This window comes from Wyeomyia smithii, chromosome 3 (assembly GCF_029784165.1).
Source record: "Wyeomyia smithii strain HCP4-BCI-WySm-NY-G18 chromosome 3, ASM2978416v1, whole genome shotgun sequence".
Classification (NCBI taxonomy): Eukaryota; Metazoa; Arthropoda; class Insecta; order Diptera; family Culicidae; genus Wyeomyia; species Wyeomyia smithii.
Genome location: NC_073696.1, coordinates 262417567 through 262443137, shown reverse-complemented (window position 1 = coordinate 262443137; position 25571 = coordinate 262417567). Strand labels below are relative to the sequence as shown.

Below are 25571 nucleotides of genomic sequence, written 5' to 3'. Positions count from 1 at the left end.
TTCAACTTCTTCAGTATACTCGTACTCGAAACTTAATAATGCTAAGTTTGACTGCCTTTCATTCTTCACAGTCGCACGCAACCTATTTTCAATAAGTTCCATCTTCAAGTTTTTTTCTTGATAGGTACCTGAAAAAAAAACTACCGCAATTTGAAAAAAAAAATGCGATCCACAGGCAAAAATTTGCACACAATTTGAGAAAGACGGCGCAAATATAAGACGACTCTGACAATAATAGAAACTAGGAAAAAACTACACACATCTGCAGGTCAATAAGATCTGCACACGAGCTCAGAAAATCTGCATTTTGAAAAGCACATCTGGTATCCCTGATTCGGACAAGTAAGCAAAAGCAATGCATTAAAAAAACTTGTGGGTTATTTTCTTTCTTTGCTTTACCTCCCATGCGCGCTAAAGCTCTAGAGTTAAAGTTTGGCCGACTGTCACTGAAAAGTTCCAATCAAACAGTCAACAGTTTTTTCATCATAGTTTTAACATTGCTGATGTTCGATTGGAACGAGTTTTGACAGTTCGATTGGCGCTTTTAATGACAGTCGGCTAAACTTTAACTCTAGGCGTTTAATGCGCGCTGGTTCGATTCAAATGGTGTGTTAATGTGTGTCATTCCAAGAGAATCCAAGGTGAACTCTTATGGATGTAGTAGTGATATTGGCGCTCGCGAAAAAATAACACTGAAGGAAAGTGTCAGATTGAAATGGTCTGTTCAAATTTTCTTACTGTAAATCGAACTTTTGATTAAATCTCATTTTTAAAGAGAAAAATCTTTTTGTCGATTTGTGGGGGCCCTAAAAATGTGGGGGCCCAGGCCCCCTGGCCCCCCCCCCATAAATCCGGCTCTGCACTCAATCATTCCATATTGTATAGCTTTTTGGTCGGCTTAGAGATAAGCAACCGAAAAATAAACGCTCCAGTTATGCGATAAAGTGCTGAGAACTGTCCTCATAAGATGTACGTTCAAACTCTTGGTAAACGTGATTGCTGGATCGAAAAGATTATTCATGAAAGCCTAGCATAGCAAGCATCCAAATTGGCAATCGAATCTATTCCGCTACTGGATGCGGTTAGATGAGTGAATTTAGTTTATCGAAATGTCAGGTTTAAGAAGGCAACTGGAAGCAGTTTCGGGTGGTTGGTTTCCAGTGGAGTCATTCAGAGCTGAAATTTGTACTGGATCGAATAATTTTTTTCTGCAGGTCTGCTGCTCACATTCTGCGGAGGAATACAAATTGGATGGAGCATATACCACCTGAACATAACCGGTAACGGGTGGACTGTTGGAATAACGGTTCAGGAGTACAGGTTTGCCGTACTGTCGTTTTTCACCGGTGTTGTTGCCGCACTAGTATTATTGGGTTAAGTAAAAGATCTTCTCTCGAACCGCATCTGGTTGGTAAGTGAAACAGTTAGAAGGTCACAACCGTATGAATGAAATAAATGGTTCTAAAATTTATTTCTGAACACATAATCAGAGCACATTTTTTCCTCAAAAAAGAGATGAATTGGTTTTTTTTCTAGCTTCGCAGATGGCATCGGCTTTCTTTTTCCTCATAAATGGAGTGCTTTTCGCAATACTACCAATAAACTACGTAGTGACCGTTACTTCGAGAGTCGTTGCAGGTAATACTGCTGGTATTATAGCTTCAGTAATAAAAAAGTAGCATTTGGAAACATTCAATTGATCGACATCAAAGCAAAAATTCTCATGACAAGAGCCCCAGGGGCATAGCCCGAGCCTTTACCCGTTGCATTTCTATTTATTGGAGGTTCCGCTTCAATCGGACTTTGGACCGGACCTTCCAAACTCTTCGCGATTCTATGTCGATCACTACAACAGATTACCCTGATATAACAATGAGTTATCTTCTTAGGTCTCGGTCACGGAGTCACACACACAACTATGCTAAGCTACAGTGGAGAAATAACCCTCAAACAATTTCGAGCAAAATTCATCGCCATACTTACAGCATCCATAATCGCGGGTATCACTGGTAAGTTTTTTTTTAAAGCAACCCACTATTTCATGACGACCTAAATTTTATCTTCAGTTTTCTCGCTAATATCAATGGTTACAACGAACCATACGTACACCGTCGAACCGAATATGCACCCTAATCGAGCCTTCGGCATAATCATCATGCCCTTTAGCTGTATTGCGGGGGTGCTGATATTTTTCTTCATGGTAGAGTCGCCAATTCACGTACTCTGGAGACTCGAAAACGAAGCTCTTGCACGGCATAATTTACGAATTCTACGAAACGATCCAACGAAGGCCGAATCTATTAAATCTATTGGTGAAGAGTTCGACGAAATTGAGCTTCTAGTTATGAGGACAGATAGCGGTTGTATGGAGAGAATGTTTTTCACTGAAAGAAATTTGAAGGTGTTTTTCTTTTGCGTATCGCTGAAGATAGGTAACTCGCTCGTTTTCAATTATACCATGAACATGGCGAAGATGTTAAACATGTCGGCTATATTCGAGTCAACACCCGAGAGCCATAACTGGGGTCCGTCTATTTTGATGATCAGTAAGCTTGCGGCTGCCGTAATTGCGATAGTCGTGATAGACATTCTCCCGCGGCGCTTCCAGTATACGATTTCAACTATTGTCACAGGTGCATTTCTTGTAGCTTTGGGAATTATGTTGGAAACATTGAAACATCTAGAACCTTGGGTAGCACCCTTCATGTACATTGCGGCTGGAGTTTGCTCAGCTCTAGGCATGCTACCAATGGCGGACATCCTAACGTCCGAAGTATTTCCTCTGCACAAAAAAGCTATGTCAGTTGCTGGGGTGCTTATATGTGAATACGTTGGACACATGATTGGGTTTATCTTGGATTACACTTACCAAACTACTACCGATGGAAACGTTGATACAATTTTAATGGGTGGCGTTGTAGAATGCTTGCATGTTTATTCCAAAATACCAGAAACAAGAAACACATCACTTGATGACGCTATATTGGAATTTGTTGAGTTTGAATCGTCGAAATGGATATAAAACGCAGTGCAATGACTGTAACCATAGTAAACCGTACCAACTCTGAGGATAGTATATACGGACGTGAAGATTCGGTTCAGCCGGGAATTAACTGTACTATTAACCTTTATGATGCAGAGAAGCATTTTTTCACAACTGCGTGAAATTATGGTATTTTGTCGTGACCTCAATATGATAAGTAACAGTTTTCATACTTTAAAAGAAGTTGTCCGAAACGATCAATCCGTTCATATAAGTTTGAAAATATATTGCAGAATTCATTTCAAGTGTATCTTTTTAAAGTCTACGTACCTTTTTTGGTTATTTACCAGTGTAGTAGCTCTGCTAGTAGTTTTCTATTCAAATGAAATTCACAGCTTCTTCACAAAATAAATCCTTCGTTACTTCACGGTTTTTATGTGTTAGGTATTACAGCTTCACTTGTATTCGAATAGGTTCAAATATGTTCGCCTTTATCGTTAACTGTAATTTAGAACAAGAAATAAGTTACAAATAAAAAACTAATAAATCTTTTTATGGTGATAAAACACTAGGAAATTTTCTTCAATTAGGAATTTTTTGATTAATTTTATTGACAACAAAACTGAACAGTCTCTTACCTCAAATAACAGGATTGCACATCATTTCTCAGAAGATTTTCCCTTGAAAAACTTCACCAAACTACCGTGGGCTTGGCCGTACCGCTCAAAGCACTGCAAGTTCTCGGATATCCATAGCGGCAGTTTATTCCGAATCTTCTCACTACTGCAATACCTGGTATCGAGGAGCACGACGCTGGCATAATCCCGAATGTGTCTCACCGCACGCCCAATGCACTGGTTAACGGCTTTCATACACAGATTCTCGTAGTACTCACTGCCAGCCGATGGTTTCAGCGTTCGATCCAGATAGCGCATCCTCTCCACCAGTTCCGGGCTGGTTCGATTTGGGTAAGGCAAACCGACCACCACCACACACCGTCCCAGTTCGTCTGAGAAGTTCAATCCTTCGCTTAGTTTGCCACCTACAACACTCAGCATCAGGGCGCCGGTTTGTTTCCCACAACTAATCCGGGCAGCGTGCGAATACTCGACCAAAACCTTGTCAATGTTTCCACTGCCTCGTGGTTCCCGAAAAACGCGCTTTCGTTCTTCCAAGCGTGCAAGTTTACTGCTTTCTTGGAGGTTCGAATAAAACTGCTCCAGATAATCGTAGGAGCTAAAAAAGCAAACGACTCCATTTGGTACAACCTGGCAGATGTTGATCAAAGTAGAGGTCAGCTCATTTAACTGCAATAAAATAAATCTTTCATCTTACAAGATCCTTACTGCAAGCAGAACAAAACTCACCAAATCTTTAGACTGACGATTATTATAATTGAACAACAATTCTTTTCCAGAGGGTCCTTTCGAAAAAGCCAACGGAAGAATAGCATCCGCGGGCACTACGTGGCGGTAACTTCGCAGTTGAACCCTCTCGGGACAATCTTTAAACAACTGTTCGGTAAGCTCCTCCACTGGGTGCATAGTTCCACCCGCCAGAATGAGCTGAAAAGTTAATTGGAAAAAATATTACCACTATATATAGACTAAATCATTATTTTTTAACCAACCGAGCGACAACTAGTCAAAATTTCCTCGAACCTGGCACCTGGATTAAGTAGCAGGTATTTCATGCTGGAGCGCTGACAATCCTTCCTATCGTAGGACAACAACACACGTCCATCGTCAAAAGTCTCCACCAAGCACTCCAGGAAAGCCAGCAAAGGTCGAATCGCGTTGGCCACTGGTTTACGCACCTCAACCGACGGTGTCACTTCGTCAACCACCGACTGCTGGTTTGCAGCGGATTTTTTGTTATCTCCGTTTCCCAATCGTTTAAGGTACTCCTTCAAAGCACTCGTTCCCTTCGACTCCTTGGGATGACTTTTCACCGGATTTTGCAGCAACAACGGTGATGGAATACTCTGGGCAAAACCATGAATTTTCTGAGCAATCCGGGTTTTCTCGGCAAATTGCAAAATTTCCAACAAATTAAGGTTGAAGAACTCACCCTCTGTCATCAATTCGTAGGAATGGATCATTCGTGAACCGGTGTGACTTTCCGGTGGAACCTCTAGCAACTTGCAGAGACGAGTGACAATGAATAATAGTTGATTAATCTTTAGAAGATTTTTAGTGGAGAAACGAGGGAAATACTGCGTTTTGTATGCATTGATATGCAGCCGAACTTGCTGAAGGTGGTCCAGCGTTACTTCCTGGCTGTGAATGTTAGAAATAGTATCTAGCAGATTGTGTGCCTCGTCTATAATTATCACAGCATTCTTAATATCTATTCCGGTTTGTTCCCGAGTTTTACGATGAAGTAAATTCTGATATGGCATCATAATCAGCTGAGAGTCGGAAACAGCTGCTCGAGAAGCGTAATACGGGCAGGCCTTTTCCTGCTGAGCGACAGACACAAGCTCTTCGATGTCTTGAACTTCAAAGAGGGTATCGTTCTTCAAATCATCAATCATCTGACGATTGTAGTAGGGACATTTATCATTCAACTACAATATGAAAAAATTTAATTATAATCAAAACGTTTGCTTCAACCTTACTCACCTTCCGTTTCTTTCGAGTGTTTTCATCACTGTCCACCGACGTCGTTTTAGTGCATTTTTTCTGCAGTTCCAAACACCTCTCATTGATTAGAGCATTCGAGTTCAACTTTCGAACCTCCGGGTTGATGCACATGTTTTGCCTTGAAGCCAAAATTGTCAATCTAATCTGTTTCCCGAAGTCCGTCCGGCGAATCTCGCGAATAACTTGGCCCAGCTGAGAATGAGTTCTGGAGCAGAAAATCACTTGAACAGGCTTGAATTTTGAGCTCTCCGCATCGGCTTCAACCTCGTCACAGTCATCATCGTCCGAATCCTCTACCAGGTAACCGTCATTACCTGTTGCTTTCTGATTTTCGCCGGAGTCCGTCTCCAATTGCTGTTGTTTTGAAACTTGTTTCAACCAGCGAGTAGAATCTTTTTTTCTTTTAACTTCGGTAGATTTCTTCTTCAACTCCGTTAGTCTTTTGTAGTATTCATCTCTAAGCTCCTTGACCCCTCTTATCTCACTCAACTGATTCTTTACACCGATCGTTGCAAATTGACCGGAAATCCAATCTACCGCGCCAGAATTTTCCAGCTCCTGTCGGGCTATATCTGTCTTTAGTTTTGAAATACCTTCAATCAGATCCTGTTCCACTGCAGCTTCGTGATCCCGTAGCCAGCTCAGTACACCGCAGGTCAGTGTAAGACTCTTACCGGTTCCGGTGGGACTTTCGAAAATACCGATTTGACGGGACTGCACCACTTGGTACAATGTGCGCATCAAATCCAGCTGAATGTCGTAAGGTGGATCGAACGGGAACTGATATTGATCCCCCGAATCAGGGGCACACAAACTAGTTGTTGGTTCGAACATTTTGCCAAGTAAAAAACAGTTTGTTCTACTGAAACGTTTCGTGACTTGTTCGTTTAGCAAAGCGCGCCTCCACTTCTTTTTTCTGCCGAGGGATCAGACACAGTCATATTTTGAATTTTGCTTCAAGGGCTTCAAGGAAGGTACATTCTAAACAAATTTCACGTCAATATTACGTGAAAATCTATCCGGATATTTCTTATCCAATATTTTCCATTTTTTCACATGAATCCGGAATACTACGTGATAAGGACGAATCTAACAAATTGTAAACAATTTGCGATTAAACGCAAAACTAAAAACGACCGTAGACCTTTCAGCTGGTCTCGAGGTACGGTGCTGTAGGGATGTGCGATACTTTATCGATGCCGTGGGTATCGATACTTTTCCTTCGATATATCGAGTATTTGGCATCGATGCTTCAGCAAGCAATATTATCGGATATCGATATATTTTCATTTGATGCTCGAAAAATATCGGAAGAAAATTCGCGTTGGCGGTGTTGCTGATATTTGCATGTGAAAACATGGGAAAGAAGGAAGGAAATATTCTTTCATTATTACGCACATTATGACAATTACATGTGAGATTTCCGCAAAAACCGCAGGTGCAAAACCCTTGAAAATCTCTTTTAATGCTCTCAATACCGTCAACGCGAATTCGTAAAATTTGTGCCACGACCAGCAAACAAAACAGCGCGATTTTTGTATCTTTCTCAAAGCGTGGCTTTGAAGCATGCACACGTAAATTTGCTATCGATGAACTGAAAAGTTTACAACGCAAATTGTTTTTTTTTTGTGAAAATGTTTTTTTTTTCAATTTTTTCTACTTCTTACATGCCCGACGAGGATAGTTTTAGCACGATTCAGCGACTTCTTTACTTAGAAATCAGTGCCAACGGTGCTAGGAAAAAAATTTACTTTCGGGAAACCGGTTTTTCGAGATATGTTCCGAAACTAAACAATTTTATGAATATTTGAACAGAATTTTAACACTCATTGGTTCAAAGTTCATGAAATTACTTTCACAGGTCATCTTTATGGTTTTGGGTGTTATGGTGATTCCAGAACAGATCCTACCGGGGCTTTTAGCGGCCATAGAAACAATGAAATACAAATAATACATCCAATATTTTCAGAACCACGATAATCGCTCTTTCGTTTTGATGTTGATAGTAAGGAATTTACGTTTGATTGATTCAGTAATGAATTTACTGTTTTATCTATCACCGTTGAAAATATATGATCCATTTGAAAATTTGGGAAATTGATAATGCTTATAAACAAACCGATGCAACTCTCTCACAAGCAAAACTGCCTGATTCTCGGTTTCGTTCGTTTTCTCGTTCTGCACTAGAGCTTTCTGACAGCTCAGTCACGCACACTATTTTCAGGTTGTTTGCCTCATAAATGACTCTTACTCAACTCTACCGGGGTTAAGAAAATCGAAATATTTAGTCTATTTTGAGTTGTTCGGTACTTGAAATCAAATATTCATTTTGTAGGATACTATCCGTAAACAAATTACACAATCCGCGCAGGAATAAATTGACTTTCAAGCCAGCGGAAGAAAATAAAAATTTCGTAGTCAATGCAGGCATTTTGACAGCACTTTGTTGGCCTCATTTTCCATCCGACTTACACGGTGTAAAGTGCACTAATACATGCACGATTGGAAAGGTCTATTCACCCGTTTCGATATTGCGATAATATTGAAATATCGATACTTGCATTGCGATATATTTGTTACTTGATATCGGATCGTTTCAATATATTGCGATACCAAATATCGATACCTTCGCTTGCGATTCCCATCCCTAACGGCCTAACAAGCCAGTCGTCGTAGGTTCGAGTCTCGGCTCGGGGAAGACTTTTAGTGTTAGTAGGATCGTAGCACTAGCCCCACACTTAAAGGCTCAAACCCAATGGATACTTTGCGGCTGCGTTTGCGGCAATTCGACAGTTAGCCCATACATTTTCTGTCAAATAAACGTCAACGCAACGGAAACGTATCCATTGTGTTTGGGCCTTAACAGTTGGCTGCGAAGTCTGTGTACAATAAACAGAACGTCGAGTTACGAATCGGAATGTAGCACCAAGGCTTTGCTTTTTAAAAACGACCGTACGACTTCTGGATTTGTACTTTAGAACTAGGAAAATGATGATAGCCCGCATAATCAATAATCATAAAACGTGCCTAACAACTAGTTCGGGATATAGTCCTGACTGCATGGGGTATCGTCAAACCACATGGATTATCATCCGTTTATGATTATTGATTATGCGGGAGATTCAATTTATAGTCAAGGCTGATATACACAGAAGACTGTTTTTCATACGAGATTTGCGTAAAATTGGTGTTCTTGGCGTCAATAACAATGCAGCTGGTTAGAAATTTTAGGCAGCAGTCTAGTCGGTTGATTACTGTCGAGTTGGTAGGTACATAGCGTGTTGGAGTTGCATTTTCTTGGTTTGAATCTACAGTCTAGTGAAAAAATCTAAACATTCAAAGTTTCCCACTATAGACTGCTGCCTACAAATCATCACCAGCATTTTTACTGCGGCGCTAGCTGTCAGTCGAACAGTCATTTTAATCGCCAATTGGGTTCTAAAGTTTTGAACGGATTCCTGATTTTTATATATCAGCTGAAAGAGTGCAATTTTCTAGGCGAAACGTGATTTTCAAAACATGTTTTTCGTTTTCCTTCGTTTTTCAAATCAAGGATAAAAAACTGCTCGAAATGCGATAAATGACAATTCTCTCATATACCGTACATGGGCGTAACGTCATTTAAGACCTTTCGAGCAGTTTTTTTATTTTTCATTTAAAAATCGAAGGAAAACGATAAACATTTTTTGAAAATCACGTTTTGCTCAGAAAACGCGGCTTTTTTAAATGATATAAAAGCTCGAAAAGCATTAGGGCCCAATTCACTCTGACGGAGATACGGTGCTGCCACCTTCAATTTGTTCAATTTATGAATGCTAATATGGACCCCTCGGTCTGCGCCAAACAAGTCAAAAATCTATGAATGCAGAGGATAGGAATTTCTTCAAGGGTGAATGTGATAGCAACCATTTTAATAATTTTCCCAAAAACCTCATACGTTCATAGTTCAATATGTGTGAAGGAGATGGTTTAATTCCGTTAAGAAAACAATATCGCACGCTAGCCTGTGGGGCTAATGCGGTCTCGATCAACTCGATTATCAGTTGAGAGAAATCGTTATCGATATTGTTTTTGGCACATTTTGCAGGTGTAGGATAAGTACAACGATACACCGATATCGAACTCGATATCACAACCGTGTGAAGGGGCTAGTCGATCGACATCGTTGACCACAGAGCCACGGAGACCACTAATATCAGATATTATTGAATATTATCTAGAAGTGACCTCAGATGACTCTTTTGATTATACTCACAAGTACAATCACTCCAGTCGAAACGTCGTTTTCATTACCCCTAGCTGAAGAAATAACAGATTTAGCCGATGTTGACCAAGAATTATAAGAAATTATTCATTTGTTCCTGTTGCATCACAAATAACAGTTATTCTTTTTAATTTTTTAACAACTATCTGCAACTGTTTCGAAAAGTTATGCTAAGGCTTTGGAAAAGATATTATGCAAAAATTATCATCGATTAAATTCCACTTGATTCGTGCGATGAATTTTGTTAGAATTTTGTGTGTCGGCAGCCAATGATGTAATATAACGTTTTGTTTACATTTTGTTATAGCAAATCACTCTGGATTATGTTCTTTGTGAATAGATTTTCACGTTATATTCGTGAAATTTATTCAGGGTGTAGAGTTGTTCCGCGAATGCGCAAATTTTGACCCATTTCTGAGTAATCCAGAATAAGCGTGTCATTGACAGGCAACGACACCCGACAGTCGAAATCGTCTAAAATCTTAAAATCAAACCAAGACGATGGCGGCCGGTCCAATCGCTGAAAGAAATCAAGGTAAGACTGTTTTAGTGAATAAGTAAAGAATCGATTTAATACCAGACTTTTCCCGTTTAAAGATGCCACCATCTACGTTGGTGGTTTGGACGATAAGGTGTCGGAGACGCTGCTGTGGGAAATGTTTGTCCAGGCCGGTCCAGTAGTCAATGTTCATATGCCTAAAGATCGAGTAACGCAGATGCACCAGGGCTACGGTTTCGTCGAATTTCTTGGCGAAGAAGACGCTGACTATGCCATCAAAATTATGAACATGATCAAGCTGTACGGGAAGCCGATTAGAGTTAACAAAGCTTCAGCGCATCAGAAGAATTTGGATGTCGGTGCTAACATTTTCATTGGAAACTTAGATCCGGAAGTGGACGAGAAGTTACTTTACGATACCTTCTCAGCGTTCGGTGTAATTCTGCAGACGCCGAAGATTATGCGAGATCCGGAAACGGGTAACTCGAAGGGATTTGCGTTCATCAACTTTGCAAGCTTCGAAGCGTCGGATGCAGCGATGGACGCGATGAACGGTCAGTATCTTTGCAATCGTCCCATTTCGGTATCGTATGCCTTTAAGAAGGACTCTAAAGGAGAGCGGCATGGTTCTGCGGCGGAACGTCTACTGGCAGCACAGAATCCACTCTCTCATGCCGATCGTCCTCATCAGTTGTTCGCGGATGCTCCGGTACCTCCTCCGATTATCCCTATGATGCCAACCCATCCAATGATGCCACCTCCGTTGATGGCTCCTCCACCACCGCCGACTCCTGCAGCCGTTCCTCCTCCCCCGCAGGCTCCAGCTGCTCCGCATTTCACGGCAGGAGCCATTCCACCTCCACCGCTGCCTCCTCCTATCGGTCAGCCTCCGCTACCACCAGCCTCTCCTATGGGCATTCCTGCTCCGCCACGTATGATTCCACCACCACCATGGCAACAACCAGCCCCGCCACCACCAACACCCCCCACTGGTCCTCCACGGCCTCCACCACCAAGCTGGCGTCCTCCACAACCACCGCTTCCGCCGCAGATGCCACCAGGTGCATTCCCTGGGCAGCCTAGATTGCCACCTCCTCCCCCGGCAAATTTCAGCGCTGATACGTTTAATTTCTAAACCAGTTGAGCACAGACGAAATAAAGGCGTAAACATCAGAAGCGACCAGTTCTTTCATCCGAAGTGTTCAAGTAGAGGCAGGTTTGTGATAGCAATAAATAAAACGCCTTGCAGTTTATTGGTGTGCTATGTATTACCTAGTTTAATACAATCTTGATCGGAATCTATGCAGACGTAAGGATAGATCCTAAACGCTATGAGTAGCTTCACAGGGAAGTCTGGTTATCCGATTCGAAAGGTCAACACAATCCTGGGTGGTATTGTTTCGTTTCAAACCTGCTTCGAAATAAGTCGAGAAATAGAACACATATTTCTAATACTAAACACAAAGCACAGCCCCCCCGCAGTTCGTTTTTCATTAGCTAGCTGACACCACTCGCATGCTGCCGGTTTTGCACATTTATCTTTATAATATATAATTTACCCCAAAGCTGGTTGATTCGCACGCGGATAATCATTGACACAATGAATTTGGTTCGTGTATGTACTTACTTATTACCACTTGGATCGCTTGGACCAGTCCTTCGGCGTCCAGTGGAGACACTTGGAATCGATCCGTATCTTGTGCTTCTCCATCGCCTTCCGGTGCTGATCGATTGTCTCCTTGTTGATACAGATGATGTACTGACCCTTGTAGTAATTGATTAGGTTTAGTATCTGCAGCGTCGAGATGACGTCCTCTTTTTTGATGCTGGTCAACTCGCAAATTTCACTAAAAAACCATAATTTGCTATAAAATAAAATACGTTACACAAAAACAGAAACAAAATTACTTGATGGTAATTTGTGGCTTTTCGTTGTCCGCTGTTGGTTTCGCCAGGATTAGGATTTCTAGTATAGTCTGCGCCCAGTAGCTTCGGTAGGACAGTAACCCCAGATCCGACAGAGGCTTTTCCGGAGAACCCGTTTTTCCTTCGAACTTCGACAGTTCATAGCCTGAAATAATTGAACAGTTAGTTCTATTTTTTAACAGAATGCTAATCCGCAGCAACTTACTGAACTCAATCAACAGCTTGCCGTAACCTTTCCGTTGGTACGGTGGCATTGTCAGAATACACGCTACGTTGTAATCCTCTGTGCTTTCCTTTTCTTTTGAGAAATATCCTACGATGTGGAAGCCCCGTGAGTCAAATTCGGTCATGACATAGAACAGAAACGGATCCGTATCGTAGTAAAGCGTCTTGTGGTCCAGGAACAGTTTTGCTAGCAGACATAAATTCTGCGCGTAGCTTTTGTTCTTTCGTCCGTCAATCTCGAAAAAACTAATAGTGTTTTTTCGATAGATTTCGTTACCTGGCGGATGCCGCAGGTTGCATTTTTTTATATGACGCTCCAAACATTTTCGACTCTTGCGATATTTCAGACAAAACTCGCAAATATAAATGCAGGGCATCGTGCAAAGCTCTTGCGGGTATGGTGCGAAATACCACGGCTTGATGCGATGTCGTCCGAGCTCTATCAGCTGTACGTTTTTCATTCGTGTCACAACGTCATCGTGATGAGTAACCATACTTCCGGATTGCCGCGGTGTTGGCGTCGAAGGAACCTCCTGGGAATCTTCATTTTCAGTCGAAACGGCTTTTCGCTTCCGGTTAATCTTTTTCTGCAGCGCAGCGGCCAATACGGCACTGCCATTGAGGATATCTGGTGACTGGATGGGACTCGCAGGACGCGATCGTTCGCCTATCATAGGTAGTCGCTTCGGCGTGGTAACACCCGTATTCTGTCCTGTCGCTAGACCATCTTTCCGAGGGAATTGTACTTTTCGTGTGTCCAAGTATTCCTCTGTGACCCATTCATCCAAACGTTTGTTAACTAGCGAAAAGAAAAACACGTTAGATGCGGATTCTCCCCCAAATCAAAACAACACTCACAATCCACATAATGAACGTAATACCAAACCATTTTTTCCTGTGCTTCCTTGATACTTATGATTTCCGCTAGTGGCCAATCATTGGTGCCGGTCATCCGGACCGGTAGTCGACATCCTTCTGTGAGTGAAGCCTGCAAAAAACACCGTCGGATGAAATCGCTTGAACAGAATGTAAACAAAAACAATCACTGGGTGCTCCGGCAAGTGCCTTCAAAGAAATGCTCTTTTCAGCTTAACCATTTCCCGACGGTACCGAAAACCAATTGAAAATCGCTCATCGAACCTACCGTAGAGTCGCAAATAGATTGCACGGCCTCTTCCACGTCCATTTGCGTGTAATTTTACCGTAAATGTTCCGCAGTGAAGAGCAAACGCTTATTTTCCTATTTCTTCTCGATGGCTTGTTTTGGAAGCTTGACGTTTACTTTGACGTTAGTTGCTTCTTCTCCTTCTTGTTGCACTACACGCGCAGCACGCGCATCGCGTTTACAGTAGAGGCAGTTAAAAGCGGGGCAATTGTCACTCTGTGGCGCCTGGTGCGTTTAGTGGCGATTTTTCGCACAGAAACACTGATGAACAAACTTATAGCGAATTTCTTTATTCCACTGTGTGCGGGCAAAACTGCCGAGCAATAATGAAACGTCATCGCTATTTGAGGCGCAAGTAAGAAAGAGATGCCAGATAATTGTTTACGAACTTAGCACGTACGGTGGTGGGTTGAAGCTGACAAACACGGGCAGCACGCCAGGTCAAAACTGGGTCAAAATCGAGCGAATAAAGAAGGGTTTTGACAGCAGTTAGTGCGCTTCCAGGTCAAAACGAGGTGAGCTGGTGGAATAAAGAAGTTCGCTATTAGAGTTTGAATATTCGAAATGATTTTCAACGATAGCATATGATCCAATCCCGAATATTACTAAGGTTCTGTGCTGCTTTTTTGAACTTTAACTAAATACAATAAATCTAATCTCACGCTTACATTGTTACATTACATTTATATCTTAAAATTAAATAAACTTGTTACCCATCTTTAAAAGTAATAACATCAATGTAACACTTGAAGCCTGTATTACATTCTTTGTACGAAAAAAAAAATTTACGATGTATTTTGCGGTGAGAACAGTGAACGGACAGTGTTTTTTATTGTAACCATAGAAAACACGGTATTTTTACTGTAAGCTTGCAAACGATTGTTGTCAGTACAGTCGTCGTTCGCTAAATGCAACCAGAGATGCCAGATGCTTTCGAAAACTGTCTGCAACTGCTCGGAAAACCGGAAAAATGTACTCGAAAAAGTCTGTAAAAATCTGCAAACATTTTAAGAAACTCTACCCAAATATAAGAAGACTCTGATAAAAATCTGCAGAAACCGTGGAAAAACTGCAAATACAGTTGTCGTTCGATAACTGCAACACTTGACACATGCCAAAATTTAGAGGGGGGTTCGTCACTACCATTTCTGTTTTCAATGATGTCGATATGTTTTTTTAATGAAAAAATACCAGAAACCCGGTATGGCAAAAATTACCAGAAAACTAAAATAGACAAGCTATTCGATTAATCAATTTGATAGTCATATTTCCGCATTATAATTCATTGCGTTTTAGTAACTACCTTACGTAACCAATATGTAGGCGAAAATAAAGTTCATCACCACAATAGACCATTTTACGAGACGTTTCTGAACTCAATTCATGAATAAAATTTTGACAGAAAGCTCGGAACCGCTGACATAACGCAAGTAAAAGCAACATCAATGTCAGCAGGATCCGTGACACCTGTCAGTTCGTAAAATGGTCTATATAACGCTAGGTCACAAAGTATTGTTTGTGATCTACTATGCACTGCCTCGCTGAGTAGTGAAAGCTAGCCAAATAACGCACAAGGGATTTTTTTTTCTCGGAAAGTGAACCACATAACATGGTGATTTTGCTTCATTGATTATTAGGAGATTAATAGGAGATCTATAATCTCCCATCTAGAATGAAGAGACAACAAGTAAACGAAATCGAAAAAAAAATCGAGAGAAATGAAAGAGTCCTTTTGAAATGTTTCTAGAGATTCAACAATCTTCATTTTCGAACGCATTTAGAATCCTCCCGCGAGATCTGCCACTTCAATGTCAAATATGACTTTGACATCAGATTTGACGGATTGCGGTCCGATAACTGCAAAGTTGTTGCAGTTATCGGTCTTGCAGTTAAAAAGCGTTTCAGTTAAAAGTCTTTCAGTTATCGAACGGCGACTCAATCAACAATGTAACACTTAATACTCTTGTTCTCCAGCAACAGTGGTTTTACCACAGAGAACAGACTAACAAGCGACGAACAAAAAGTCTGAAAAAAGTGTGTAAAATTGTGCATGTGTGCCACGGAATTTCACCCGATTTAAGCCGCACGTCATACCAAATGATAAAGCAAAATGTGATGTCGCTACTGTCGCTATGCAACCTACATGATCATCAGTGCATGTACTCTTCACTCTTCTTGGTACTAACGTTTAAATATATTTGCTATGCTGTTCATTCCACGGGTACGGTAGCGACCAAGGGGCTCTTGTGGCTGTCAAACTCCATACATTTTTTATCTACCACTCATTGATTCTGGAACCAGCGATTCTGGTACCCATTTCTTTGTTGGTTTGCCCTAAATCAACTGAAATAGAGTAAATGTCCCATAATTGTCAGTAGACTTATTCTCGAATAAATATCCTTATAGATGAAAAAATAAAGAACTAAACGTTTGTTTTCGGTACAACGCGCGCTTTCAATGAATAAGATGCTTTTCGTAAGTATTTGAAATGAAATATTAACGCCATGATGAATTAATGATTGGTAGGCAAAATTTTGAGGTTAATAGTCCCCTGGTAGCGACATCTCACTTCACTTCACCATTTAACAAAACAAAAGGGAACCCCTTCGAGGGGGCATATATCGATTGCTTTGTTAGTCTGTTCTCTGCGGTTTCACGTCAAAACATTTTATTTGCCCAAACGGAGTGTTATGATTTTTGAACCTGATTTTTTTTTCTTTGGGGCTTGTAGGTAAATATTGAAAAAAAAAATGGAGAGCTGAAAAATGCATGTTTTGTTATATTTTTTTATTACTCGATACGAATACATATTTAGTGCGTTTTAACTTTTTTCCTCTCCCGACAAACAATTTTGTTAAATTGGGTTGTTTACTCACGGATTTCTGATTTTTATATATGATGAGTTTCTGAGCAAACCGTGATTTTTCAAAATTGTGTATGATTTTCGAACTCAATTGGGTTGTTTAGCTACTCACAAATTTCTGATTTTTATATATCAGCCAAAAGACTGTAATTTTCTGAGCAAAATATTATATTTAAAAAAAAATTACCATTGTCCTTCGATTTTTAAATGAAGAATAGATATTCGCTCTAAATCGCTACAATGACAGTTGATTTAGGGGGAACTGTCATTGTGGTGATTTCGGGCAGTTTTAATTCGTGATTCAAAAATCGAAGTACATCGATAGAAAATATTTAAAATCACGTTTTGCTTGGAAAATGCAGCTCTTTCAGATGAACATAAAAAACTGATATAGCTAAACAACTCAATTACGGCTTTTTAAGCTACATATAGTTCAGCCAAAATCCGCTTAGCAATAGCTTAACAAGCTGTAATACATTCGTGTATAAATACCCAATCTCTTATTTTCCTCGCAAACATTTTGAAAGTGAGATAAGATTCTGCTTCTCGACATTGCCCGAACAAGCCGAGAAAAATAACTTAAACAAAATTTAAAATTGATTTTATTGTACATAATTATGCACTTAATTTATCTCGGTAAACTTCCCAACAGCTGATCGAACTTGGCGGTTTTTCTTGCGGATGTCAGTAACTTTCAGCAAATATATCGATATATCGTGAACCAGCGAGCATTGACATTTCATTTGCGGCTGTTCTTGAAAATTTTGCCGAGGACCAGAACATTTTGCTGAATTTATCAGCTGTTCAATTCTTGGCAATAAATTCTATGTGTGATTACATCATCAACCTATGTTTTTGCCTTTCTCCTAGAAAGGTATGGCAATCACTGCAAAAACTCAAGGTATAAAAGTGCTCAAAAGGGCCGGATGTTGTATATCACTCGACTCAGTTCGACGAGCTGAGCATTTTCTGTATGTGTGTGTGTGTAACGCTCTCCCAATCTCACTCGATTTTCTCAGAGATGGCTGCACCGATTTCAATGAAACTTATTGCAAATGAAAGGTCTAGTTGCCACATAAAACCCTATTGAATTTTATTGTAATCGGATTTCTAGTTAAGAGGTTATGTATCAAAATGTAAAAATCACGAAACATAAATATCTCAGAAACTACACAACCGATTTGAACAAAATTAATTTCAAATGAACGGGCTACCTAAAAAACCCTTAACTTTTGAATTTTATGAAGTTGAACTTGTGGTTCAGAAGTTATGGAAAGAAACGTGTTCTGGAGACTGTTTAATCTCACTCATGTTTCTCAGAGATGGCTGGACCGATTTTAGTTTCCCCATAAGACCCTATTGATTTGTTTTGCAATCGGACTATTATGTTTAAAAATGGGAAATCCAGCTATGAAAAGGAACATATTCCGAAGATTACTTGGACTCACTCATTTTTCTCAGAGATGGTTGAACTGATTTCCACAAAATTCGTGTCAAATGAAAGGTCTAGCTGCTACATAATACCTTATTGAATTTTGCTGTAATCGGACTGTAACTTCGTCTGTAATGTATCGAAATGTGAAAATCACGAAACTTCATTATCTTAGAAACTGCACAACCGATTTGAACAATATTGATATCAAATGAACAGGCTAGTTAAGGGTTAACTGATGAATTATGATTGAACACGTGGTTTAAAAGTTTGACTGCCCTATACGTTCCTTTTTCATTTGATTTTAATCGAACTTAAGCAACCGTTTTGTATTAAATTGTTAATGAAATAACGAAAGTCTATTATTTCAAATATTACATGACTTATTTGAACATAAGTAGAGTCATACGCACGAGTCATCTCTCAAACTTAGAAATAACAAACTTCATAACAATTTGATATGTGGTTCAGAAGTTATGGAAAGAAAAGAAATTCAAAGAATATTCAAAACTATACCTGCTTTGATCAATGTTTAAATGTGGTATCGTACTATTTGAACGTTATCGGCATCGCTCGTGATTAAATTGTTCAAAATTAAGAGTCATTTTTTTTATTTCGCTGTTCCTTAAGCGCTAACATTACGTCAAATTTCATATTTTATACTTCAATTACAGCATCAATAGTTTAGACCCCGAAGAGTGAATGTACCTTTATTGGATTTAAGCATTCATGTAAAACTATTTTTACAAATAACAAGCTTGAATGAGAAAGGCTGAGTCTGACCGCTAGAGGGATTAATTTTTTGTATTATAAATACATCTATTTAACACTAAACATCATTGTCCGGGAACGATAAACAATAGAACAATAAAAACATTGTCCTTGGCATTTTTACAATGAAAAAGAGGGTTTGTTATGTACCCCTTGGCTTGGTTTGTTCTCGCATAGTGAGATAGAGTAGCGGTAGACAATGTTGTGGTAGTCAAGTTCAGGTTTCAAATTGAACTATGGTTTGTTTGATTACTACAGTCATGTTTTAAGAGCAAAGATAGAAAGCAAATGAAGCATTAAAAAGAAAAATTGCTTTGTCACCCATTACTGATTCCTCTTTTTATTCCGCTAAAGATAAAACTTCCAGCATTTTTAGCAATCATACTCCTTCTCTGCTGTTTTCTGTTGTGTTGACAAAAAGGGCCCTTCTTCTTCTTTCTTCTAGCTGTGACACGATTGTCACAGACTTTATTATGGAACCGGTGACAGAGACCATATGCCGGGCGGTTTTTACAAAAGGGCCCTTCAAACTATTTGCCTTACCTGTTTACAGTCCATTGAACTCGAGCAGATGTTGGCAGTCAATGGACTCTTTTTTGTCAACATTGATGACGTGGCAGTTCAAAAATCAAGGTTCGGTACCCGAAACATTTCCGATGTAGATTGGTCACGTGAAGTTTCTAAGTAATACTGGGAAACTTGGATAGTTTTCCAGTAAAATTAAACCTGTTTCATCGAAATTGATTCATTTCTCGTGAAGTTCTGGTCATTAAAAAATTGACCAAATTCTGCCTGTCTCAATCATTTTGTCTACCCCCTGTATTTGAATAATGACAAGAGATAGACAAACATTGTCAATGGAAGACTTCTAGAAAAAAAGCCGGTCATCCAGGGATACCAAATGTGCAGATTTGTCTGAAAAACGCAGATTTTTGGAGTCCGTGTGCAGATATTCATTGATTTGCAGATATTTGCAGTTTTTCCACGGTTTCTGCAGATTTTTGTCAGAGTCTTCTTATATTTGCGCAGATTTTCTTAAATTGTATGCAGATTTTTACAGACTTTTTACAGACTAGAATTTTTTCAGATTTCGAGCAATTTTTTTTCCTGTTTTTCGAGCAGTTGCAGACATTTTTTAAAAACATCTGGCATCTCTGCGGTCATCTCAGTTTTTTCCAATGGAAGTTTTAAAGATCAAGTTGCCTAGAACTTTATTTAAAAAATTGGAGATCGCTGGCGAGGTGTGTAGACGTTTTATATATTGCGTTCGTGGTAATCAATTTATAGCACCGAATCGAAAAGTCACCAACACAACACTACGATTTTAAAGCAGCCATTTGCTAGGCGACAAATTGTTAGAAAACGGCAATGAAACTTTAATTTTCCAGATCGTTTTAATTAAAATTCACTTTTAATACACTGTTATTACACTGGAAACACTTTCAACCACAATAACAACTTTCGTGTTGTTATTGTGGTTGAAAGTGTTTCCAGTGTAATAACAGTGTATTAAAAGTGAATTTTAATTAAAACGATCTGGAAAATTAAAGTTTCATTGCCGTTTTCTAACAATTTGTCGCCTAGCAAATGGCTGCTTTAAAATCGTAGTGTTGTGTTGGTGACTTTTCGATACGGTAGTGTGAGTGGATGCAAAGAAGAGTCTGAGAATTCATCGCAGTAGAAATTCTCTTTTCTGTTTGCGTGCATATTCTCCGCCGACGGCACGATCTGCTGAGAGGCAGAAACCGAGCGAGCGGCATTTGTAATCATATGTCGAATTCGTTTTTACGGCAGGACTATCCCGTCCCGGACTACGCTTTGCAGCTGAAAAAAAAAACACTCCGAGCAGTTGCAATGGTGTGCGTAATACCAGAGGTAGCTGTCACTTTTGTTTTGGTCATTATAGCCATTGTCTTTTATCGCGTTTGTGCAACTGTACAAAAAATTTGCCAATTTACTGAAAAATGACAAAATAACAAAATAAAATAAATAAAATTCAGCCTGATGTTTGACACGCGAAGAACGATAATCAAAGCAAACCAATTTTGACACATTTTTTTGATTTTGACACATACGTGTGAATGTGTTGGTATCTTCAAAACTGCACTCTGTTTCTTGCGCGGACTGTCCGGGACAGAAAAAGGGTAGTCCGGGATGGTCCGGAAAATGTAAAAAAAAAACAGTGACAGGACAAAGTGTAGTCCGCGGGGTAGCTACACCGCAAAAACGAAAACGACAATAGAAACAACTTGCCTATACTATTTCGTGTACGAGCGGTGCGAGCGGAGGCATGTTTGGTTCATCGAAAGCTGCTTCGATGGCTAAGGCTACTGACATACTGAGGCGTCAAATGAAGCGAAGCGTTGAGCGTATTAGAAGCAGAATAAACAGAAGCGTTGGGTGAAGCTTCCTATGACATACTGGAGCGAGCATCGCAAATGCGTTGTGTTGTCATATTCCTAGATTCCAGCAGCGGTTTCGTTTAAAGGAAATATGAATTCGTCCAATGAAGATTTGTTTGCTTCTTCAAGCACGTTCAAGAGTAAAAGGAGATTTTTCTTATAAAGTAAAATAATATTTCTGAAGTCAGTTGCGCTATAGACGTAGTAAAAAATATAAGAAATTATTCTAAATTTTAAACCCGCTGACCCCCAGTAACGTTCAACTAGTTTATGATATCTCTTAGGTTTTTAATAACCTCTGTAAGCACAGCTAGTAACTCAGCGACTGGCGTTTCGCGACTTAAGAAGTGCAGCATGTTAGGCATGCAATATCAATCAAAAATACCAGTGTTATTTTCCTGACTACCTGAAAATTTTTCCCGATATTTTCTATATTTAAGACCAAAATAAAGCGAATATAAAGTACCTGGCGATATCAGGTTTAGTCTGTACATGGTATTACTGCACTAACATTTTTTAAACATTTTCACATTTTGTAAACGAAAATGTTTTCTATTTGCTTTTTTTCAACTACCAAACCAAAACAATGCAAATATAAGGCACCTTGCAATAAAAGGATTAGTCTGAACAAGTTATTACCGCGTAAGTATACGCGCGTCAAAACTAGTTGAACGTTGCTCGGGGTCAACGGGTTTAAATTCAGAATAATTTCTTATATTTTTTACTACGTCTGTAGCGCAACTCACTTCAGTAATATTATTTTATTTCATAAAAAAATCTCTATGTTTACTAAAAACGTAATTTACCGTGCTTGAAGAAGCAGAAAAATCTCAATTGGACGAATTCATATTTCTTTCAAACAAAACCGCTACTGAAATCTAGGAATATGACAATACAACGCATTTGCGACGCTCGCTCCAGTATGTCATAGGAAGCTTCACCCAACGCTTCTGTTTATTCCGCTTCTCAAACGCTCAACGCTTCGCTTCATTTGACGCCTCAGTATGTCATTAGCCAGCTAATAATAACAGCTAATAGAGAATCGGCGTGAAATATCGTGCTCCCGAGCGTCTCCGTCGGTAGGCGTGGATTGAGCGGTCGTGCATAATGCTTCGGTGTAAACGCGTCTCCGGCCCGAGAGAGTTCTGCTCAGATAAATGTTTTCGAAATGTAGTGACCCAACTCTATAATATGTTAGTTCAAATCGTCCACATAGTGTAGTATAACATTTTGCGTTTCACTAGGATATACCACTCACACCTGTGCGTCGCCCTAATAACACTCTATTGTTTATTTCTGCTTTAAATCGGATTCAAATCAGGAAATCGCTTTTTAAGAACAGACGAACAATTTACAAGAAACGTCGTTAGTCGACCTGTTAAGCTCAAAGCCAGATGTCCGGGTCACCGAATATCTAGAGACTTCGCGTCGATACCTTTCATGCTCATGCTCAAGTTGCCTAGAACTTTATTGAACAATCCTAAGTAAACACTTAAGGAAAAAAAAATCCAACAAAAAACTTTTTTGTGTCCTGAATGTACGGTTATGACAAGAATTAAAGAAAAGTTGTCAAAGGATGGCTTCTAAGTAACTAATTGGCTGAACTTCCACTGAAAAATAACGGAAAAATTGAATTTGAGATCCAACACTGAAAAAAATCATCCTAAAAACAAATAAAGATTTAACAAAAGTCGTCGCAAATATTTTGAATAAATAAGTTTTTAGATAGAAAATCTTCTGAACAAATAAAAAAATACACTCCAAAGAAATTCCAACAAAAACTTTTTTCTACCTACCCGCCTCACTTCACGCTGAATTATAATTCCTGGATGACCTCAAAACTGAAAACTGACCAAAGGAACGTAATGAGGCTTTTTTCAGCGAATTGTAATTGGCGATATTTGCAGGAATAACGAGGCTTGAAGCATACGTATCAATGATTATCATGTCACTTACTTTCAATAGTGATATTGCTGGTAATACGAAATGTGGAATACAGCACAACCAGTATTGACGGCTTCATTACAGAGAGAAAAATTTGTGAACTAGAGTTAAAAGAGCTAGAAAGCTAAAAAAAATAGTCCTGAATCACCAATGATAAAATAATTTTCAACGCAAAATTAAAATCAAAAATTGTTAACCTTTATTAAAAACTAGCTAAACAAAAATCGAAACTTAGCAACCTAACGTTTGGATTTCGACAACAGCTGCAGTGCTTCCCGGAGCGTTGTGTTTCTCGTATCTGGAATGGTGAAAAACGCTAGAAAGCTTTTCAGTAGTATAACACTGGCCAGCACAATTGTTTCAATGTAGACACCTTCCGGGGTGCTCGGTGTATTAAAATAAATAATAAACACAACAATATGTCCAACGTATTCGCATATGAGCACCCCTACAACCGACATCGCTTTCTTGAGCGGGGGGAAAGCTTCCGATATTTGAATTTCCGAAATCGGTAACATGCCCAGAGCAGTGAAAACTTCAGCCGTGATGTACAGGAAGGGGGCTATCCAAGGCTCTACATAATCACTGATTGCCAACACAATTCCGAATGCTAACAAAAATGAACCCGTAACCGTAGCCGAAATTGTGTACTGAAATCGTCGTGGCAAAAGGTCGATGGAAAATATGGTAACCAAGGCGGCGAAAAGCTTACTGAGCATCAAAATAGATGGGGCCCAACTTAAACTGACATTTGTTGTATCAAACATGGCCGACATATATTCCATCTTCGCCTTATTCATGGAATAGTTAAAAATAAGGAGGTTCGCTAACTTCATCGTTAAGCAATTTGAAAACGCCTTCATGTTTCCTTCGTTGTAAAACATCTTCGCCATCAGACTACTGTTGGCGGTTCCAGTTAGTAGTTTCATGTCTTCGAATTCTTCACTCGTACGTGTTGATTCCTCTAATTCATCGCGAAGTATTTTTAAATTGTTAAGTGCAGGCTTATACTCCGCCTGTGACAGTAAATGAATGGGCGACTCCACCATTAAGAAATAGATTAGAACACATGCAGCACAGCTCAAAGGCATGATAATTATCCCCAAGGCTCGATTAGGATGCATTGCTGGTTCTTCGAGATACGTTGCATCCGTTGTTACCATTGATATTAGCGTGAATGCTGGAAGGAGAATATTTGACTCATTATCATTTCAATTTTATATGTATAATAAGTAAGAACTTACTGGTTATCCCAGCTATGATAGAAGCTGTAAGCATAGCTATGAACTTGGTACGAAATTGTTTGGAGGCAATTTCTCCGATGTAAATGGTCATTATGACATGTGCGATTCCGTGCCCGAAACCTGTGAGAGTCGAAAATATTATAAATGACAAATTTGATAAAGAAATGTGAATATAAAATGAAACAGATGAGTAAAAAATAAACTTGAAACGTTACCTGCGATAATTCTCGTTGCAACGATGGCGGTATAATCTATTGGTATGGCGGTGAAAATAATTCCATTTATCAGAGTGAAGGAGACGGCTATCATCTAAAACATTTTAAGTTTATATCCTAATCATCTCTCTCATTCAACGACATTTTGCCTCACCAGCCACGTTCGGTTCGAGAGAAAATCTTTAACTTGTCCCAAGATCCCTAGCATGGTACCGACTCCGGTGAAGAACGCCACTATGGCAAATCTGTACTCCTGCTCATTTATTTCTACAGCCCAGCCATTCCCGGACATGTTCAGGTGAACGACACTCCATCCTATGTGTATCCCACCGCAAAACGTGAGCAGCAGCCCTAAAAATCAATGGGCAGCCGGTGAAAGAACTCGGGTAAAAATGATGTGGCTATAACAACACAAAGTAATACAAACCGCCTGAAATCGCACCCAACTGCCGCTTAGACCCTGCCATTTCGGTGGAACTGATTTAAAGTCAACTCATATTTCTGTTATATTCACGCCAACCCGCTTATCTGACTGAGCTTCTAATTCAGCCTCAAGTTACGCGATATTGATAGATTTGATTGCCGGTTTTGGAACTTGTTCTGCACTTTACCATCGAACGACTGAGCGTCTTATCTTCGCGTTAGAAAGTTTATAAGATTACACTGGTCAATACAGGTGTGGTCTTTGAGCTCAAACTGGAAAAAATGAAAGATTCTTTTAGCGATTTTCTAGCGTTTCTGTGAATTTTGGGGCCCCTAGCCACTAACTTTTTTCAGAGACTTGAATGGGTTTTCTCGTAAACATATAGTTAAAGCGACGAAACCGATGAACGATTACTTTGCGACACTTTGACGTAAATTGATGCGTTTTTACAATGGCAAGAGGCATCCAATTTTTTCAGGAATGATTGAAAAGTTATAATCTTTCTAGGGTGTTTTGAATTTTGAAGCAGTAGTTTTTCGCTTTTGATAACCAGTGTTATCATTGAACCG

General features: G+C 39.6%; 5 protein-coding genes across 6 annotated transcripts; 2 read left to right on the top strand and 3 right to left on the bottom strand.

Moving 5' to 3' along the window:
* The first annotated feature begins 1055 nt into the window (after positions 1-1055).
* On the top strand, positions 1056-3182 carry LOC129732449 (uncharacterized). Its single transcript, XM_055693341.1, has 5 exons — positions 1056-1149; positions 1215-1411; positions 1537-1638; positions 1890-2009; positions 2067-3182. Exons 3-5 carry the CDS (start codon positions 1545-1547, stop codon positions 3020-3022), a joined length of 1170 nt encoding a protein of 389 aa, XP_055549316.1. The 5' UTR covers positions 1056-1149; positions 1215-1411; positions 1537-1544; the 3' UTR covers positions 3023-3182.
* A 14-nt stretch (positions 3183-3196) lies between these two features.
* LOC129732444 (ATP-dependent DNA helicase DDX11) lies at positions 3197-6544 on the bottom strand. 2 transcript variants are annotated; one of them, XR_008729256.1, is made up of 6 exons: positions 5608-6544; positions 4614-5552; positions 4351-4548; positions 3622-4290; positions 3314-3484; positions 3197-3215 (listed from the first exon to the last, which is right to left on the bottom strand). XR_008729256.1 is itself a non-coding variant. In XM_055693333.1 (4 exons), exons 1-4 carry the CDS (start codon positions 6460-6462, stop codon positions 3643-3645), a joined length of 2640 nt encoding a protein of 879 aa, XP_055549308.1. In that variant the 5' UTR covers positions 6463-6544; the 3' UTR covers positions 3604-3642. The 2 variants fall into 2 exon arrangements, 1 of the variants encoding a protein (XP_055549308.1); XM_055693333.1 differs by lacking the exons at positions 3197-3215; positions 3314-3484 and having other exon boundaries at positions 3604-4290.
* A 3771-nt stretch (positions 6545-10315) lies between these two features.
* LOC129731669 (splicing factor 3B subunit 4) lies at positions 10316-11567 on the top strand. The gene is made up of 2 exons (XM_055691847.1): positions 10316-10427; positions 10490-11567. Exons 1-2 carry the CDS (start codon positions 10394-10396, stop codon positions 11524-11526), a joined length of 1071 nt encoding a protein of 356 aa, XP_055547822.1. The 5' UTR covers positions 10316-10393; the 3' UTR covers positions 11527-11567.
* Positions 11568-11640: 73 nt separating this feature from the next.
* On the bottom strand, positions 11641-13824 carry LOC129731668 (histone acetyltransferase Tip60). The gene is made up of 5 exons (XM_055691846.1): positions 13687-13824; positions 13401-13530; positions 12523-13341; positions 12300-12462; positions 11641-12238 (listed from the first exon to the last, which is right to left on the bottom strand). Exons 1-5 carry the CDS (start codon positions 13726-13728, stop codon positions 12022-12024), a joined length of 1371 nt encoding a protein of 456 aa, XP_055547821.1. The 5' UTR covers positions 13729-13824; the 3' UTR covers positions 11641-12021.
* Positions 13825-23322: 9498 nt separating this feature from the next.
* On the bottom strand, positions 23323-25178 carry LOC129731599 (uncharacterized). Its single transcript, XM_055691713.1, has 5 exons — positions 25006-25178; positions 24733-24929; positions 24579-24672; positions 24364-24483; positions 23323-24299 (listed from the first exon to the last, which is right to left on the bottom strand). Exons 1-5 carry the CDS (start codon positions 25043-25045, stop codon positions 23359-23361), a joined length of 1392 nt encoding a protein of 463 aa, XP_055547688.1. The 5' UTR covers positions 25046-25178; the 3' UTR covers positions 23323-23358.
* Between the last annotated feature and the right edge of the window lie 393 nt (positions 25179-25571).

Coding starts and splice junctions, on each gene's coding strand:
- LOC129732449 (XM_055693341.1), top strand. CDS start 1,545: ATGGCATCGGCTTTCTTTTTCCTCATAAATGGAGTGCTTTTCGCAATA. Junction 1,639..1,889: donor TACTTCGAGAGTCGTTGCAG/GTAATACTGCTG, acceptor TTATCTTCTTAG/GTCTCGGTCACGGAGTCACA. Junction 2,010..2,066: donor CATAATCGCGGGTATCACTG/GTAAGTTTTTTT, acceptor TTTTATCTTCAG/TTTTCTCGCTAATATCAATG.
- LOC129732444 (XM_055693333.1), bottom strand. CDS start 6,462: ATGTTCGAACCAACAACTAGTTTGTGTGCCCCTGATTCGGGGGATCAA. Junction 5,553..5,607: donor ACACTCGAAAGAAACGGAAG/GTGAGTAAGGTT, acceptor TTCATATTGTAG/TTGAATGATAAATGTCCCTA. Junction 4,291..4,350: donor ATCGTCAGTCTAAAGATTTG/GTGAGTTTTGTT, acceptor ATTTTATTGCAG/TTAAATGAGCTGACCTCTAC.
- LOC129731669 (XM_055691847.1), top strand. CDS start 10,394: ATGGCGGCCGGTCCAATCGCTGAAAGAAATCAAG. Junction 10,428..10,489: donor AATCGCTGAAAGAAATCAAG/GTAAGACTGTTT, acceptor TCCCGTTTAAAG/ATGCCACCATCTACGTTGGT.
- LOC129731668 (XM_055691846.1), bottom strand. CDS start 13,728: ATGGACGTGGAAGAGGCCGTGCAATCTATTTGCGACTCTACG. Junction 13,531..13,686: donor AATCTATTTGCGACTCTACG/GTAGGTTCGATG, acceptor TGTTTTTTGCAG/GCTTCACTCACAGAAGGATG. Junction 13,342..13,400: donor TTACGTTCATTATGTGGATT/GTGAGTGTTGTT, acceptor TCTTTTCGCTAG/TTAACAAACGTTTGGATGAA.
- LOC129731599 (XM_055691713.1), bottom strand. CDS start 25,045: ATGGCAGGGTCTAAGCGGCAGTTGGGTGCGATTTCAGGCG. Junction 24,930..25,005: donor GTTGGGTGCGATTTCAGGCG/GTTTGTATTACT, acceptor ATTGATTTTTAG/GGCTGCTGCTCACGTTTTGC. Junction 24,673..24,732: donor TCTCGAACCGAACGTGGCTG/GTGAGGCAAAAT, acceptor AAAATGTTTTAG/ATGATAGCCGTCTCCTTCAC.